Source organism: Salmo salar, chromosome 27 (assembly GCF_965601325.2).
Source record: "Salmo salar chromosome 27, fSalSal1, whole genome shotgun sequence".
Classification (NCBI taxonomy): domain Eukaryota; kingdom Metazoa; phylum Chordata; class Actinopteri; order Salmoniformes; family Salmonidae; genus Salmo; species Salmo salar.
Window position 1 is genome coordinate 33,231,523 of NC_138317.1, and position 19,678 is coordinate 33,251,200.

At 44.1% G+C, this 19,678-nt stretch overlaps 1 protein-coding gene across 7 annotated transcripts; it reads right to left on the bottom strand.

Moving 5' to 3' along the window:
* Positions 1-264: 264 nt before the first annotated feature.
* casd1 (CAS1 domain sialic acid O acetyltransferase 1) lies at positions 265-18,609 on the bottom strand. 7 transcript variants are annotated; one of them, XM_082970225.1, is made up of 21 exons: positions 18,482-18,609; positions 18,311-18,371; positions 15,335-15,510; positions 12,228-12,324; positions 11,957-12,077; positions 11,597-11,641; positions 11,358-11,420; positions 10,780-10,824; positions 10,552-10,675; positions 10,225-10,439; positions 9,384-9,550; positions 8,714-8,972; positions 8,381-8,470; positions 8,127-8,246; positions 6,644-6,800; positions 5,955-6,034; positions 5,621-5,722; positions 4,929-5,069; positions 4,470-4,547; positions 3,710-3,802; positions 265-3,593 (listed from the first exon to the last, which is right to left on the bottom strand). In XM_082970225.1, exons 4-21 carry the CDS (start codon positions 12,248-12,250, stop codon positions 3,318-3,320), a joined length of 2,199 nt encoding a protein of 732 aa, XP_082826351.1. In that variant the 5' UTR covers positions 12,251-12,324; positions 15,335-15,510; positions 18,311-18,371; positions 18,482-18,609; the 3' UTR covers positions 265-3,317. The 7 variants fall into 7 exon arrangements, with proteins under 7 accessions (XP_082826351.1, XP_014033980.2, XP_014033983.1 ...); XM_014178505.3 differs by lacking the exon at positions 15,335-15,510 and adding an exon at positions 17,720-18,036; XM_014178508.3 differs by lacking the exon at positions 15,335-15,510.
* Positions 18,610-19,678: the final 1,069 nt, after the last annotated feature.

The window sequence follows — 19,678 nt, forward strand, 5'->3', positions numbered from 1 at the left end:
CATAAAACTGCAACCATCTTCTGCCACTGGAGTCTGTCTTTGGCCAGTGCTTGTCTTTGGGCATAGCTTTGGACCTGTCTCTTCCAGCTCAGCCACTACTGTCCGTCGCCATGACATTTTCTGGTGTTCACCTGAGGGCAACTTTGATTGTGTTTTTTAATCTCTGCATTAACACTGGAAAATCTCCATTGAGCATACATTTCAGTCCAGGACGAGGCTTAATCTGCCTCCGGGAAACATGTCTGACAAAGAAGTCAGACAAGATTTTTAGGAAGTTTTGTATTATTGACAATGTAGAATACAAATAAAAAGTATCTATAAATAAAATGGGTACAACTCACATTAAGATGTCACAAAATAATAAAGATTTACATAAAACATCTATTGGGGCTCTGGGGTAAACGTAGTTGTTTCTTCTTTCACTTTGAACCAAAACCAATTTAAAAAGATGCATCCCCAATAGTGAATAACATACAGAAAATCAAAATACTGTAAATCAAAATCTGTATCAAAATGTTTCTCAGATGGAAAAACAGGTTGACACTGAACAAAATTCTGTATAATTGCAATACATTTAGTCAGATCCTTTTACCAACATCCTTAATCAATAAATCAATTCATCAAAATGGGTCATGTTTTGAGTCTACAAGCAAATAGGTGACATACCATATGTGCCTATGGACCCTGATCAAAAGTAGTGTATTACATAGGGAATAGGGTGCCCTGTGGGACGCACTATAGTCTTCTGAATAACCCCTAGTGCCAAGACCCGTCAGACCAATCTGTGGTATTGATTTTATGTGATTGAGAAGCTAGATGAACCTGAAGTAAATCAACAAGTGTACACCCAACTCCATTAACCTTCAACATTTACAGAAAATAAAACATTTTTAAAAATTCACTCATTTGCAGTCTTAATGTACACTTACAATATTTGCAACATTGCCTTATCATCAAGCTTTAAGCAGTTGATTTACACATTTAAGGGTGTCAAATAATGGCCACTATAACCAATGGCTCAAAATTGTATCAAAACGATTCAATAACTGGATATGAAGCGATTCAGTGTTTCCTTAAATCTGTACAATTTGGGCTGTTGTGTTTAGGCTACAGTACCTCCAAGGTGAGGTACTAAATGCATTAAGTAGCAGATATACTAAAATCTGTCTACTATTCCATTTCAAAGAAACCTAACATCAGGTGCAGAATTCATCCATCTGTTGACTCATCCATTAGCAGTGGCCTGGCTACAGTGGTAGCTACTGATGCACATGAAAGTAGGCTTTGTCAGAAGTTCTACCATGGTACAGTAGATGCAGGTAAGTGACAAAAAAAGGAAACACCAACAGTGTTTTAATAGGGTGTTGGGCCACAATGAGCCACCAGAACAGGTTCAATGCACCGTGGCATAGATTCTACAAGTGTCTTGAACTCTATTGGAGGGACATGACACCATTCTTCCACGAGCAATTCCATCATTTGGTGTTTTGTTGATGGTGGTGGAAAACGCTGTCTCATTTGTATCCCTCACTTACTCAAGCGTTTCCTTTATTTTGTCAGTTATCTGTATGTACAAAGCAGTGCCTGTTCTATTGTAGCTCTGAGAAGCCTGGTTTAAGAGAAGGACTAACGAGCAACACAGAAAGAACATCCTACACCTCTCCTTTAACATACCAGGATAAGTTGGTGAAACAACAAACTAACAGTGTATCACACAGACAAGTGGTTGTGTCAGACCCAGAATGCAACAACATTCTGTGATAAAAATTCATAAGTGCATCTTCTGTCTGGCATGGCTGGTCTTTCAGGTGATGATAAAAACAAAAAATACCCATGCAATACTTCATTCACAAAAAGTAGTCATAGGCTCTGAATATTAAAATGAAAAACTAAAACCTTGTAAAATATAAGCTTAATTTAAATAATTTAATACTGTACATAAAACAGATTTCAGAGCTAGGTGACCATAACCTCTCATCACAAGTTTATTTCCATCCTAAATGCCACACTAGTAGTGCACTACATAGGGAATAGGGTGACATTTGGGAAGCACTACAAATCCGTTGTTTTTCTACCCACTCTTCACTGTTACCACCATCTGAGAGAGAGCGAGCGCGAGGAGAGAGCGAGCGCGAGGAGAGAGCGAGCGCGAGGAGAGAGCGAGCGCGAGCGCGAGGAGAGAGCGAGCGCGAGGAGAGAGAGCGCGAGCGCGAGGAGAGAGAGCGCGAGCGCGAGGAGAGAGAGCGCGAGCGCGAGGAGAGAGAGCGCGAGGAGAGAGAGCGCGAGGAGAGAGAGCGCGAGGAGAGAGAGCGCGAGGAGAGAGAGCGCGAGGAGAGAGAGCGCGAGGAGAGAGAGCGCGAGGAGAGAGAGCGCGAGCGCGAGGAGAGAGAGAGCGCGAGGAGAGAGAGCGCGAGCGCGAGGAGAGAGAGAGCGCGAGGAGAGCGCGAGCAGAGAGAGAGCGCGAGGAGAGCGCGAGGAGCGCGAGCGAGGAGAGAGAGAGAGCGCGAGGAGAGAGAGAGAGCGCGAGGAGAGAGAGAGAGCGCAAGGAGAGAGAGAGAGCGCGAGGAGAGAGAGAGAGCGCGAGGAGAGAGAGAGAGCGCGAGGAGAGAGAGAGAGCGCGAGGAGAGAGAGAGAGCGCGAGGAGAGAGAGAGAGCGCGAGGAGAGAGAGAGAGCGCGAGGAGAGAGAGAGAGCGCGAGGAGAGAGAGAGAGCGCGAGAGAGCTCTGCTTTCAGTGTAAAGTCCACCCCAGATTGAGCTGCTTTAGACCAACAGCTGTGAGTGTGATTAACTTAGAGGAATGGAACGAGAGCGAGAACATGGAGGGGGGAATGGTTTGGCTAAGAAGGGTGGGGCAAATGCTGCACGGACCACACAGCAAGCATGAGGACCTTTAAGCTAGTTTAAAATCCACACATCATCGAACCCACCACCAACCGACCCCCGCCTCACCCTCCTATTGTAAATGTCTATAGTAAAGGAGTCAGAACCTTATTCCGTGCTGCTCCGTGGGGTGTGGGCCCACGTTGGGACTTCGTCCTCTTCAGTGTATCACTTTCAACCCAGTACTCAGAGCAGTCAAGAGACAGACAGACAGAGACAAATCCTTGTCCTCAACTTGACCTGTCTGTTCACCCCAGTCATATTCAATGAGGCACGACGTATGGCATGAAACAGGACGCCCCTCAATCTTTCAGACCGTTTTATTCCGCTTGGTGCCAAATTAATACGACCCTGGGGGCATGGAAGACTAACAAGTCAGTCAGTCTCAGTCTAGAAATCAGTCTACCTCTCCCCCACTGTGGTACCCGCTCCCCCCTCAGTGGCCTCCTCCCTGGATCCCTTCAGCGCTCCTGGACACCAGCAGTAGGCCCAGGGTGAAGACCCCGGCGACCAGCAACCTCCTGAGCAGGGCGCCCCCGTCCTTGGGGATGGCCACCTGGGCCAGGTCGTTGGTGATCACGGAGATCTCGTGGGCCACGCACACAAAGATGAAGGTGCTGATGATGATGTTGAGCAAGGGGTTGCCTGGGATCAGCACCAGGATGCCCTTGGTGTCCGCCGCCAGCCAGATGTGGTACTGGCAGATGAACAGCTGGGGGACGGAGAGAGAGAGGGTGTTTGGGTACAGAACATGACGTCAATGCAATAAACCAAATTCACAAGTATCATACAGAAATTCAGCATGCCTGCCATGGGAGTCCATCTTACCTCTAAGGAGATCTTCCCGAACCATGCGAAGAATGAGCTGTATAAAGAGCGGGAGTAACCGGGAATGTTCCTGATTAAGATGAAGGCTAGGATCTGAGAGGAAGAAAGACATTCCAGCCAATCAGCACATGAACCAACTGTATCGGGTGGGGGGAGCTAGCATCCCAATGCTAACGGGGGCTGGAACAAATGATGATCCAATATGTAGAAACAAGGGAACGTCAGCTCTGTTTCATTTGGGAGCAGCAAAACAGTGAGTGGACATTACCGGTTTTATTTGTCTAAAGATGAAGCGTAACCCATGACACGTTGTGAATTCTTCTTCGGCTGGGCTACAGTAGAGTACACCCATCCTGTTATTGTAGAAGGCAACTAACTCCCTTGTTATTTTGGGCTAGGTATATCATAGCCTAAGAGGGGATACTTATGGAAGATAAATGCTAGTTTCAACAAAACCCTCTAGGCCACAGGTGCCATTATTTAGCCTACCTAAAGGTTAGTCTACCCAAAGGTGATGCTTTCTCTAGTTATTGTTTAACGGCGCTTTGGCAATGTCAACATTGGTGAAATCCATGTCTGTGTCAATTACAATATGTTTTGTAGAAGGTGCAGAAAGTGTTAAAAGATGTTCACCAACTCCTTAGCTAAGGGCTAACTACTTGACAAATAACGAAAATTGAATCAAGTGTATGGCAAAAATAACTGTGAGCATGGCTTTGAGACCAATGGTAAGCAAGGTCTGACCTCCTACTGTATTTACCTGGAGCCCTGAGATGTAGGGATGCAGCTCGTTGCACTCGGTCTTGTTTTTACAGCTGCTGGCCCATATGGAGTAGGTCTGGAACAGATGAAACATGGAGTGGTTAGGAAAGGAGTGGTGTTCAAGGAGCACAACGTAAATCAGCTAAGAGATTTATTTCACCTCAGTGTGAATGTTAAAGAGGGTAACTTTATGAGAACAGGTGATCGATATCCTCACCTGACTGGTGTAAAGGAATACCACACTCCATTACACAAAACGCATCATTTTTTTTACATTTCATTTAAATCACAGTTTCCGCTCTTTACTGAAAGTGTTCCATCTTGAAAAATGTACTGACGACATGCACAATGATTTAGGGATTGTATTAACAGTGGACTAATAAACAATATTCTAAAAGATAGTTTGAGTGTATTTCTTTAAGAATGGTTAAATACACCAAAAGTTGTTCTGTTTTACCATGAATGAGACCACAGAGATGAGGAGTAGAATGTTGGAGATCCTGGTGGAAAAGAGAGGCTCTCCTTTCTCCTCGGAGAGGCCCTGGCACTTCTGTAGTACCAGGTAGACAAAGGCAAACAGCATGCCGTGGATAATGGCCTGAAAGACAAAGTCAAAACACACATTCAGTTACTAATATAATAATAAACAACATTTAGCAGATGCTTTTATGCAAAACAATTTAGTGCTGTGTGCATACATTTCTGTAGGGGTGGCCCCAGTGGGAATCGAACCCACAAATTATCGACGTTGCAAGTGTCCTGCTCTACTAACTGAGCCACACAGGACCACTTAGTCTACTGTCCAACCCATAGAACGATCTTCAACATTAAAAATCGACCAACAGATTCACCTAGTCGAGAGGTTTATGGCACAACTCACTAAAGAGAGATGTGATATTTTGATACCTTAATATGATAATATAATACAATAGAGCAACTCTTTGGCTGTGTTTAGACAGGCAGCCCAATTCTGATCTTTTTTTCACTAATTGGGCAGTTTACCAATCATGTCAAATCTTTTCACATCTTTTTCAGAGCTGATCTGATTGGTCAAAAGACCAATTAGTAAAAATAAAAAAAAGATCAGAATTGGGCCGCCTGTCTAAACACAGCCAAAGAGTGTCGCAACACGTTCAAATGTTTACTTACAAATCGATCCAGCTTCCACCTAAACCACCACTCATGAATGCTTCCATTCAGCTCAAAGAGCTTGGAGATGGGCCATACTGAGAAAATGTTCTCAAATAACCCCTGGAAAAGAGACAGAGTAAGTTAGTTAAACATCCGCTGATTTAGGATCAGTTTTGACTTTTAGATTAAATCTGAATTAGATTACATGGGCAGGGGGAGACTTGATCAAGTACACCACTCCTACTCTGAGACGGTTTATGAAATGACCTATAGCAGTAAAAAAAATAAAAAATAATTTGAAATATTAAGAGAATATCTCTAAATGAGTGAATAAACCAGATGATGAACTCACCTGTGAATAAGCAAAGAAGCAGATGAACAGGAGTAGCCCAAGCAGCTTCCCTAGAATCCCAACGTGCCACATCCCGCTACCTGTAAAAAGACAAATGACTAAACTCACTGTGCTGGACAGTGTTACTTCACAAATCAACACTAGTATTTTTGTTTATTTTAAAAGGGAAACAGAGACAAATATGCTGTGTGTATATACAGTAGCAGTCAAAAGTTTGGACATCTACTCTTAAAGGTTTGTCTTTACTTTTACTATTTTCTACATTGCAGAATAATAGTGAAGACATCAAAACTAGGAAATAACACATATGGAATCATATAGTAACCCCAAAAATATATTTTATATTTGAGATTCTTAAAAGTAGCCACCCTTTGCCTTGATGACAGCTTTGCACTCTGGGCATTCTCTCAACCAGCTTCACCTGGAATGCTTTTCCAACAGTCTTGAAGGAGTTCCCACATACACAGAGCACTTGTTGGCTGCTTTTCCTTCACTCTGCAGTCCAACTCATCCCAAACCATCTCAATTGGGTTGAGGTCAGGTGATTGTGGAGGGCAGGCCATCTGATCTACTTCTTCAACTGACTACAACTGCTCATGACATTTACTCTTTAAACCCTATTTTATATCATTATCAATACTACCATCATTACTGCAACTTGTCCAGTACAATGGCTGACCCATACTGACCGTTTGCTTTCTTCTGCCGTATCTGGGGCCACATGGCCATGGTGGCATAGATGACGACGAACCAGAAGGTGACCAGGGGCACAAAGTAGTAGAACTGGTACGGCCGGTCCATCACTAGACACAGCACCACCACCAGGAAGTTGAGACGGAACAGGACCTGTGGAGAGACAGGAGTAGGGTGAAGTTGCTCCTAAACGGTGACCTTGGGTCAGTTTAGCATTTTCCCCACTAATTGTTGAAGTTAGGATTGGGGAAGGGAGGATTATCCTAGATCTGTACCAAGGGGAAAATTCACCCCAGAGTGGACAGACACAGGAAGTGGTCACATTTAAGCAATAAGGCATGAGAACCCGGGAATTATCGTGTAAATAACTCCTAACTAAGTGCATTACTTGTTGAAGCCAAGGGAAGGGAAACAGCCCCTAGGAGGCAGTTATTCTCGATAAGATACGGGTCCGAGGGCCTTATTGCTTTAATAAAATGGTTATAACAGTTCTTATTAAAAACATTATACTGAGTAAATTAGTTTTATTTAATCCTTCCTTACAAAATAGTCTGAGCAAAAGCCAGTCGTTAGCTCTAAGATTCTGAAGTTGCTAACCAAATGGGTTGGTGGTTCATTCTACCCATTCTACTTGCAATGGTTGCTATGCTAAACAAATCTTTGGGATGTAGCTATGAAAGCTAGCTACTTCTCCTTTGCGTGCTAGCCAACTAAAGCTAACAAAGCATCAAGCAGCTGAAATGACAGCCAACAGTGTACTTTCGTTTGTTTACCTTTGTTCCTATTGCCATTTCTTTGGATGCACACACATTATCATGATGTAGTGCTATACATCCCTGGTATTAACCAATCAATATTCAGGATCCAGACAACCAGTTTCATAATTAAGCAATAAGGCCTGAGGGGGTGTGGTATATTGGCAATATACCATGGCTAAGGCTGTTCTTAGGCACGATGCAAAGCCTGGATACAGCCCTTAGCCGTGGTATATTGGCCATATACCACAATCCCCCAAGGTGCCTTATTGCTGTTATAAACTGGTTACCAACTTAATTAGAAGAGTAAAAATAAAATGTGTCATCTCCGTGGTATACGGTCTGATATACCACACCTTTCAGCCAAATAAGCATTTAGGGCTCAAACCACCCAGTTTATAATTGAAGATAACACAGAGGGTGACTTGAGGTAAGGAACTCTATATTGGAGGGCCTAACCGAAGTAAAACCTGTGTGAGGTAAGCTTTGGCCAGACGGAATCTTTCTTATCAAGGGTTTCCTTATAAAGATGTGATCAATACATTTAAGGCTTAATATCCATGTTTCTTTCATGTTTTGGTATTTGATTCAAAGTGAATTGTTCTATGGCACTACATGTCAACACTTGTTCATTTGATGTTCAGTTTCGTCTCTTAGAATAGGCATAGCAGCTGGAACCACTACTTATTAACTCTAATAAAACCCAATCATTTCCTATGGTTACCTGGCACACTCTGTATAATCCAAAGTCCCCTTTGAGCCAGAAGAAGGAGAAGTGTCCGTATCCTGTCTGGAAGAGGTATGCTGCTACCAGGACACGGACATGCATGTACACAGGGATGAACTGGGAAGGAAGGTTGACTTAAAACCCACATCCCTTCACTTGTCACACATAGCAGTAAAACATGCAATCATAATATGATTAATTTAGTTTATATTTAAAGCAATAAATCAAAGACAATGAATGGTGAAACTCACAACGCTGGCTCCAGATATGTGGTAGATGAGGATGACCAGCTGCATCCAGCCCTTCCACTCGTCAGTCTGCTCTCTGTTCAGCAGCTTGGTCTGCGTGGGAAATAGAAAAATCCCTGAGATAGATAGAGCCTTCTCTCAGATCAGACATGGACGATTGAGGTTAGCCGTCAACGACGACAACTTTAAATCCTTTAAAATAGAAAGATCTCTGAATTCATGTAGACCTATGCTTACACCCACCCACCCAATTTTTTTTTTTTTTTTTTTTAAACTCTCGCAAAAACACCAGTTTCCACCCAACTCCCTTAAACATTCTATCCCAAACCCTCTCACCTCCTTGCTGTTCTCGCTGTAGAAGATCCCCAGGACAAACATATAGATGAGGGGGATGAAGAAGGTGGAGTGGGTGTAGAACTTCTGCTCCTTCATAAAAACGTTGGCGCGGTCACACAGGTAGAAGTAGACCATGATGAGGCCCATCTTCGACAGGGCCTGGAATGGAGCCTTGTGGTTGAGTGGAGATGCTGCCGTGGCCGGCTTTTTCTCTTCGCCACTCTCCACGTCGGGGGGAGTGGGCCGGGACTTCCAGGGCCTGTTAAATTTGTTTACATGACACTAAGCAAAATGCTTTTATCCGAAGCGACTTACAGTACAGTGAAACTTTATGTATATAATGAAGTCACATTGAGATCCAGGTCTCTTTTACAAGTGAGCTCTGAACACACAAAATAGTCCAGGTGCATGCATCAGTATGTGGCCCCAGTGGGAACCAACCACCTTGGTGTTGCTAGCGCTACGCTTTAAGCGACTGAGCCACAGGGGAGTGTGTACCTCAGAGGAAGGTGGTGGGAGGAATTATAGGATGACGGGCTCATTGTAAAGGTTGGAATGGAATGAATGGAACATATCAAGCACGTCAAACATATGGAAACCGTGTTTGACTCGGTTCCATTTAAGCCATTACAATGAGCCCATCCTCTTATAGCTCCTCCCACCAGTGTACCTGTTGTGGCCCAGAGCATGGAGCACCAGAAAGACCAGGGCTGAGCCCAGGAAGACGCAGGCCATCAGTTTCTGGAGGAGGCTGGGGGCCGGCAGGGACTGGCAGCAGGAGCCGTCGGTGGGCCGCAGGACCTTGTTGCACACAGCGTTCATCAGCACCATGGCAGCCTGGTGGAGGGTAGAGGGGCATTATAGAGCGCCAGACTCTACTATAAGCTGCCTCTGTTGTTTTAGAGAATTTGACAATACGTCCAACCGGCCTCAACGCCACAGGTCACGTGTAACCACGCTAGCCCAGGACCTCCACATCCGGCTTCACCTGCGGGATCACCTGAGAAGGGGAAAAACTATTTTGTGGGGAAAACTCACTCTGATTGGCTGGCCCTGGCTCCCTAATGGGTGGGCCTGGGAGGGCATAGGCCCACCCACTGGGAGCCAGGCCCATCCATGGCTGCACCCCTGCCCAGTCATGTGAAATCCATAGATTAGGGCCTAATTCATTTATTTCAATTGACTGATTTCCTTTTATGAACTGTAACTGAGTAAAATCTTTTTAAAAATTGTTGCATGTTGCATTTATATTTTTGTTAAGTATACTAACTAGGGAAATACAGGTGCACATGGAGGCTGTCAAATGATGAATGAAAGTTATAATGGATGGACAGTGTTATTTGACACGGTGCTGGTTTGGAGAGTCATACAGCCTGATGTTTTTTCAGCATAAAGCTGGTTCAAATCATACATCTTTTATGTCTGTTTTCATTTTAGCCTTAAGCCAGCTGTTATTTGAATCCCACAGATGCAGGAAGAGGTGCCAGGCCAGTCAGCACCTAAACACCTACCACGTTCCGGGTGCTCTCAGGAAGGTGCAGGCCGTCAGCTGATTGGGCGATGGCTTCCATGGCAGCTTGGCGCAAGGCGCCCAGGAACCTGACTCTGGCCTTGGAGTTCTTCTTGTTGCTGTTCAGAGTGCTGAGCACCACCTTGTTGTATAGCTCCAGCTGCTCATTAGTGATCATCTTCCTGTTGTCACTCAGACCCTCCTCGTGGACAGGGTCTGGAGGAGAGAGAGACAAGAGAGATGCTTAATCAATATCAATTCCTCACTTTCAAAGCACTTATCATAATTTCTCTCTGACTGACAAGTGAATGAACAGTAAAGCACTAACCCTGTAAGACCCAGTAGACCTCCCCATCCTCAGCCAGCTGTTCCAGAGGCAAGGAGATGGCTGTGAGGTTGGCCCTGTACTGCTGCAGCGCCTCGCTGCTGCCCCCATGCAACTTGATGGACCACTTTGGGAAAGATAGATTTCAATGATGAAATGAATCTAAACTATGCAGGCTGATATGTGATAATCAGTGGTATACAGAGTGGAAGACGAGCATCCTTCACTCACAGTGGCAGCTCCGATGATGATGACATCTGGTTTTATAGAAGGATCCTACAACAGTCAAGAAATCCTATTAAATCTTGCAGCGCACTGTTATCTTTGAATGACCTTAAATAGCAGAAAACTATTGCTCTGTATCTTCTGTTTATGGGAAACCGAAATAGCCAAATGGTCTTAAGGGCTCAATTCAATCAAACATCAGTATTTATACAGTAGCACTTAAATATACCTATAGTCTTACATATTGCATACAGTCAAGCAAAAAATGCATTGTTAAAAATCACAGGTTCAGTAACGTACAGTATACACTTTCACTTGAGGACAGAAGTTGAGTAAACAAAGATGTGATTCAGATTAGAAATGTTTTATCTTTTGACTGAACTCTGATCTGCTCCTGACAAAACCAGGGGTGTATTCACTAGAAAACAAACACAACGGGCTGAAAAAATGAGGGACAAACCTAAACCTCCCCAATAACAAAATGCTCATTTTCATTGCTAAACATTTTTCAGTGCATAACACGTTGCTATGTGTGCTCTAATGAATACACCCCAGGTCTGCTGGATAAATGTGCTTCTCTTTACCTTTCTCCATGATATCAAGCGCTCCTTCAGAGAGTTATTCACTTCTGCATACCACAGGAAGTCCTATCAGCAAAACAGAAAACAGTCACTCTTATTGGGAAAATCTCCTAAATAAAAATACATGCCATTTGCCTTAAATTATTTTAACATTTTAAATAGAGAATCTACAGAGTAAAATAAAAAGTTGGCTTTTACATCGCTATTGTTGACTGACAAACAGATAGAGATAAATAGCTCACCACATTGACTGAAGCGCTCCTGTCTTCAAAGAGAATGTTCTCGTGCTGGTGGACAGACATTACAACAGGGGATAAAACAGTCAATCTAAGAGTAGACCATTGCTGTCATGACATAGTACAGCAATTACCTATCCCATTTCAGGAATACAATGGATATACATTGTTTATATGCACTTAGGGCTGAACCCCAACTTAACTCTGACCAATCATGCATTGACGTCAATGGGAGCCTTGTGGGAAAATGAGTCACGGGCAGAGATCTGAAATTAGGATTCAGCCCAAAGCCCTCAGATTCATGGTGGGATGAATATAAACAAAAAATATTTTGTGTGTGCTTTATGCCAGGGGTACTAAACCTACCTTTCTTCCATCTGCACTTTGTGCAGCATCGATTATTTGGATGTATGAATAGAATAGCTGCCGTATTCTAGAATCACCAACGAAGGCCACCCTTTTCTCAGCAAGGCAAGTCTTTGCTTCACTGTGAGGGTAAAAATAACCTAATGAATCACTTGCACATAGTAACAACTGAAATTTGTTTTTTGCAATTGTGTGGTTGTGAGCTTGGTTAAACATGCCATCTACATTTTACACATGCACATTATACATTCCCCTCATGGGTGTGACTCACGTATTTTTGTATTTGTGCATCATACAGCCATAGGGCTGCCATACGGTCTCTCCCAGGTACCGCCCACTGGACAGCAGCCACTCACATGTGTCTCCGCCTGAGGGGAAGACAGAGAGAACATCCCAGTCAGCCATAACAAAACACACAAAGGGATATGTGAAACCTGCTGACTCTACACTAGTCATTTTCAAATGCAGCAGTGTGCACAATGCATGGTTCAGCCAAGACAGCATTTCAGCCTGCGGTACAAATTAATCTATTAACATTTTCCATTAAAGGACACCTCCTGGCGTTAACTTGTGTTCTAGTTGATTTAGACCCATCTGCCAATTCACCAACGCAAACATTCAGAAGATGACAGGTGGCAAGAGGAGGAGTCAAGAGCATCTGGAGTCAAAGCCAGCCAGACAACAGCAGCTGTTATCATTGTACAAACAGAAAGCCCAGTGTCCCACACCTTCCATAAACAAAGACCATTGTTTGCAAGGCATATTCGGGAGGCAGGTTCTTGCCAGTCAGATACAAACAATAACTTATAAAATGTCCAGTTAGGATCATGCCTCCTCTGTTTTTTTAATTGTTTTATTTCACCTTTATTTAACCAGGTAGGCAAGTTGAGAACAAGTTCTCATTTACAATTGCGACCTGGCCAAGATAAAGCAAAGCAGTTCGACACATAAAACAGCGTTACACATGGAGTAAAACAAACACAGTCAATAATACAGTAGAAAAATAAGTCTATATACAATGTGAGCAAATGAGGTGAGATAAGGGACTTCAGCTAGCCACCTACCAGGGTCTTGTAGATGACCTGGAGCCAGTGGGTTTGGCGACGAGTATGAAGCGAGGGCCAGCCAACGAGAGCGTACAGGCCGCAGTGGTGGGTAGTATATGGGGCTTTGGTGACAAAACGGATGGCACTGTGATAGTCTGCATCCAATTTATTGAGTAGGGTATTGGAGGCTATTTTGTAAATGACATCGCCGAAGCCGAGGATCGGTAGGATGGTCAGTTTTACGAGGGTATGTTTGGCAGCATGAGTGAAGGATGCTTTGTTGCGAAATAGGAAGCCAATTCTAGATTTAACTTTGGATTGGAGATGTTTGATGTGAGTCTGGAAGGAGAGTTTACAGTCTAACCAGACACCTAGGTATTTGTAGTTGTCCACATATTCTAAGTCAGAACTGTCCAGAGTAGTGATGCTGGATGGGCGGGCAGGGGCGGGCAGTGATCGGTTGAAGAGCATGCATTTAGTTTTACTTGCATTTAAGAGCAGTTGGAGGCCACGGAAGGAGAGTTGTATGGCATTGAAGCTCGTCTGAAGGGTAGTTAACACAGTGTCCAAAAAAGGGCCAGAAGTATACAGAATGGTGTCATCTGCATATAGGTGGATCAGAGACTCACCAGCAGCAAGAGCGACATCATTGATGTACACAGAGAAAAGAGTTGGCCCAAGAATTGAACCCTGTGGCACCCCCATAGAGACTACCAGAGGCCGGACAACAGGCCCTCCGATTTGACACATTGAACTCTATCAGAGAAGTAGTTGGTGAACCAGGCAGGGCAATCATTTGAGAAACCAAGGCTATTGAGTCTGCCGATGAGGAGATTGACAGAGTCGAAAGCCTTGGCCAGGTCAATGAATACGGTAGCACAGTATTGTTTCTTATCGATGCCGGTTACGATATCGTTTAGGACCTTGTGCGTGGCTGAGATGCACCCATGACCAGCTCTGAAAACAGATTGCATAGCAGAGTAGGTGCGGTGGGATTCGAAATGGTCGGTAATCGGTTTGTTGACTTGGCTTTTGAAGACCTTAGAAAGGCAGGGTAGGATAGATATAGGTCTGTAGCAGTTTGGGTCAAGAGTGTCCCCTGCTTTGAAGAGGGGGATGACAGCAGCTGCTTTCCAATCTTTTGGAATCTCAGACGACACGAAAGAGAGGTTGAACAGGCTAGTAATAGGGGTTGCAACAATTTCGGCAGATCATTTTGGAAAGAAAGGGTCCAGATTGTCTAGCCCGGCTGATTCGTAGGGGTCCAGATTTTGCAGCTCTTTCAGAACATCAGCTGACTGGATTTGGGAGAAGGAGAAATGGGGAAGGCTTGGGCGAATTGCTGTGGGGGGTGCAGTGCTGTTGACCGGGGTAGGGGTAGCCAGGTGGAAAGCATGGCCAGCCGTAGAAAAATGCTTATTGAAATTCTCAATTATAGTGGATTTATCAGAGGTGACAGAGTTTCCTATCCTCAGTGCAGTGGGTAGCTGGGAGGAGGTGTTCTTATTCTGCATGGACTTTACAGTGTCCCAGAACTTTTTTGAGTTTGTGTTGCAGGAAGCAAATTTCTGCTTGAAAAAGCTAGCCTTGGCTTTTCTAACTGCCTGTGTATATTGGTTTCTAACTTCCCTGAAAAGTTGCATATCACAGGGGCTGTTCGATGCTAATGCAGAACGCCACAGGATGTTTTTGTGTTGGTTAAGGGCAGTCAGGTCTGGAGAGAACCAAGGGCTATATCTGTTCCTGGTTCTACATTTCTTGAATGGGGCATGCTTATTTAAGATGGTGAGGGAGGCATTTAAAAAAAATAACCAGGCATCCTCTACTGACGGGATGAGGTCGATATCCTTCCAGGATACCCGGGCCAGGTCGATTAGAAAGGCTTGCTCACTGAAATGTTTCAGGGAGCGCTTGACAGTGATGAGTGGAGGTCGTTTGACCGCTGACCCATTACGGATGCAGGCAATGAGGCAGTGATCGCTGAGATCTTGGTTGAAAACAGCAGAGGTGTATTTAGAGGGCAAGTTGGTTAGGATGATATCTATGAGGGTGCCCGTGTTTACGGCTTTGGGGTGGTACCTGGTAGGTTCATTGATAATTTGTGTGAGATTGAGGGCATCAAGCTTAGATGGCTGGGGTGTTAAGCATGTCCCAGTTTAGGTCACCTAGCAGCACGAGCCCTGAAGATAGATGGGGGGCAATCAGTTCACATATGGTGTCCAGAGCACAGCTGGGGGCTGAGGGTGGTCTATAGCAGGCGGCAACGGTGAGAGACTTGTTTTTAGAGAGATGGATTTTTAAAAGTAGAAGTTCAAATTGTTTGGGTACAGACCTGGATAGTAGGACAGAACTCTGCAGGCTATCTCTGCAGTAGATTGCAACACCGCCCCCTTTGGCTGTTCTCTTGTCTGAAAATGTTGTAGTTAGGGCTGAAGATTTCAGAGTTTTTGGTGGACTTCCTAAGCCAGGATTCAGACACGGCTAGGACATCCGGGTTGGCAGAGTGTGCTAAAGCAGTGAATAAAACAAACTTAGGGAGGAGGCTTCTAAAGTTAACATGCATGAAACCAAGGCTTTTACGGTTACAGAAGTCATCAAAAGAGAGCGCCTGGGGAATAGGAGTGGAGCTAGGCACTGCAGGGCCTGGATTCACCTCTACATCACCAGAGGAACAGAGGAGGAGTGGGATGAGGGTACGGCTAAAAGCTTAGAGAATTGGTCGTTTATGACGTCCGGAATAGAGAGTAAAAGGAGCAGGATTCTGGGGGTGATAAAATAGCTTCAAGGTATAACGTACAGACAAAGGTATGGTAGGATGTGAGTACAGTGGAGGTAAACCTAGGCATTGAGTGATGATGAGAGAGATATTGTCTCTAGAAACATCATTGAAACCAGAAGATGTCATAGCATGTGTGGGTGGTGGAACTGAAAGGTTGGATAAGGTATAATAAGCAGGGCTAGAGGCTACAGTGAAATAAGCCAATAAACACTAACCAGAAGAGCAATGGACAAGGCATATTGACATTAAGGAGAGGCATGCTTAGCTGAGTGATCATAAATGTCCAAGTGAGATTCAGACAGCTAGCAGGGCCATAGGTAGCAAGCTGGCAGAAGATAGAGGGAGGTCTGTTTTTAGCCACCTCGTGCGTTTCCGTCGGTAGATTAGTGGGGTTCCGTGTGGTAGGGGGGACAGTTCAATTGGCAAAATAGTTATAGTTATAGTGGCCCAAGAAAATTGTCCGATAGACCTATTAAGATAGCAGCCGATAAGACAGCTAACGATTAGCGGGCCGCAGGTGGACGTTCAGTTTACGTCGCGACGAAGGGGCCAGTTGGATAACTCCCTCGGGCAGATAACGTTGGTAGTCCAGTCGTGAAGGCCCGATGGGGCTCCGCATCGGCAGTAAAACGGGTCCGGATAGGTGATTGTAGCCCAGAGGTGGCTGATGGAACTCTTCAGCTGGCTAGCTTGAACAGCTAGCTCCAGAATAATTGATGTTAGCTCCGGGACCGACGTTAGCCAAGTCACTCGGGTAGCAGCTAGCTAGCTGCAAGATCCAGGTGTAAATGTCCAGAGCCTGCGGTAGAAATCTGGGGATATGGAGAGAAAATAGGTCCGGTATGCTCTGGTCTGAGTCGCGCTGTACAAAACTGGCGGTAGCTTTTCGAGCTAAGGGATAGCCGATGACCGCCAACCGTGGCTAGCTGAACTCCAACGTTAGCCAGTGAAATGGCCAGCGTCTGGCTAACCTCTGGCTAGCTTCTGTTGAGGATTTCAGATTGGAGGTAAATAATATATATATATATTTTTTTTTTAATTGGTGATGCGGGTTGCAGGAGAGTGTTTTGAGGTTGAGTTTTTAGAAAAAAATATATAAAAGATATATACACACACACACGGGACACGACAAGGGGACGACGACAGACGTCTGACTGCTATGCCATCTTGGACAGTATGGTTGAGGCAGGATCATTACCATTCATAAGACATAGGCTACCCATCTACAATAGATTGCTTTATGATCCCCACTATCAACCAACAGTATTAAGATAGATTTTAACTTCCTGTAAATAACCATGATAACTAGCATGGTAGCTAATAACCACGCATGTGCAGTTGGTTAATTAGCTAGCTAGTATGAATTATATAGTAACTAGCTAGCTAGAAATGTGAAAGTTAACTGGCCAGCTAGTTAACGTTAGCTAACGTTGAGATAACGTTAGACATTACATTTGAGAGAAGTTAGCTTTTTGTGCATATGGAACGTTTCTGGGATGTTGTATTTCAGCTCATAAAACCAACACTTTACATGTTGCGTTTATATTTTTGTTCAGTATAATTCAATCAATTGCTGTATATATGAAGACTTCAATGCACATGAAAGTTACCTAGTTAGCCAGTTATCGTGTGCGGCTACAATATGTAAACATGGGTTAGTTCGCAACGATGCGATTCCTTTCCGATACTACTGACTGTATCCAGTATCCACCTGCACTGAAACAATGTAGCTTGCTAATGTTAGTTAGCTACTTTATTCAGTTAATTCAGGCTACTGCACGTTTATTCATGTTTCCTTGCAATTGCAAATACTGTGAACAAAAATGGCCAGAGGGAAGGTAACTTTAGTTTACTAGCTAGCTAGCTACAAGTTCCACTAACACCGAGTTGAGTCTGTGTCAAGCTAGCTAACAATATATCTAGGAGCCAGTCACTTACCTCCATAATACCGAGAAACGGTGTGAAACAAGGTGAGTAGAATGACGGCAGCGACGGATAATAATTTAGCATTTTTAATGCTAAAATACTGATTTATTTCCCGTTTGCCTAGGCTATAGGCCAGGAACGCCATCTTGGCTCCTCCATGACAACAAGCAGACAGATGAGATGCAGCGGAGTGGTAGGGGGCTGAGCACACCGGCGCGTCTCCGAATTCCGCCACTGTTGTTGCGTGGGGCATGGCTGGTTCGGGCTTCTCGGGTGCTACTACTACAACCACCTGCATATGCTTTTCATCTTCCATCATTAGTGCAAACCTTGTTTAAAACAACCAGTAGTACAATTAGAGGATCCTGAAAACTTATTCTGCAAACTCCTGACAGCGGTTTGAATTGTATTCATTGTATGTCATTATTCCGCTCCTGGAACAATATATTGTGGTGACTTTACTTTCTTGATTACCATGGGTTTTTGATATCAGCTTAAAGACAGTAAGGGGATTGGCTGCATCGGTTATAATAAAGATCAGAGATAACAAGGTAAGACATGGATAGACTACAAAAAGCACTCATAAAAAAATAAAGCACTTACTTGCTTCCGATGTTATTCTAGGAACGGCTTCCAACTTTTTCTCTGTAAATGGACCTAGAACCTATGATAGGAAAATATGTTACAGTAAATCCACAATCTGTGGTCTAGATCAGGTATGAGCAACTGGCGTCATACTAATCGCAGGATCTGTGTTCCAAAACTCATACTAACCGAAGTATTTGTGATGTGAATTTAGTATGCTTATAGGTCATAATATGGATATAGTTAAAATGCCAAAAGTTCCCTGATGTCGTGCAAAATACAAAGTATAGAAACTATTTCCGTACTTTTATGGCCCATAATGCAATCTTTCAGAAAATGGGCGTGGCTTCACAACGTTTTCAGATTTGAAGAAAAAGGCGGAAAATATGCAGCCGAAAGATCATGTGGCTGTATATACGGTAGAGATGATGGCCCTACTGTTGGCCGTGCAGTGGGTGGAGGAAGTTAGGCCAGAGAGAGTAGTTATTTACTCTGATTCATGTGCAGTGTTAAGGAATCTCCAGTCGTTTATATCACATAGCGGACAAGACCTGCTACAAACCCTTGGCAGGAGTAAACAAATGGGTATACAGATCATATTTACATGGGTCCCAGCGGAACGAGGCAGTTAATGTACTGGCTAAACAAGCACTAAGTAGTGGGGATGTTGATGTGGTAGTTTCAATGAGCAAGGCAGAGGTGAAAAGCATGATATGGACAGTGTTGGTGGAGAAAAGGCAGGAGCAGTGGAAGAGCGATACTAAGGGCAGGCATTTATTTCAAGTACAGAGGAAAGTTGGGGAGAAGAGAACGGCAGGAAGGGACAGAAGAGAGGAGGCTATATTTACAAGATTAAGGGTGGGACACAGCCAGTTGAATAAGACCTTACATGTGATAGGAAAGCATCCAACAGGAAAATGTGAGTATTGCCAGGAAACAGAGACAATGGAGCATGTATTGATACAGTGTGGACATTATTGGAGGGAAAGATAGAGGATGATCTAGTATGAGGGAGAAGGGGAAACATTACATTAGTTTTAAAGAGTATATTGAGTAGAACGTCATTAGATATAGTCTCAAATATTTTGTTATCTTTTTTAAGAGCAACAGGGGCTGGCAGGTAGGATTTAGATTCTCCCTGCCTCTGGCCACACTAACCCTACACTCATTAAAAATCCACCACCCTACTCCACTAAATCTATCTAGTCGTACCTCAGGCCAACAGCCTGAAAGGATGGGACACCACCACACAACACACCCAGTAACTCTTCTGACGTCAAATCTCGTACACAATACTTCTCTGCAGCTGCCACCCCAACCTCAATTTTCTGATACTTATGTTCCATCCCTGCAGTACAGTTGATAACCATTGCTATAAACGCTAAA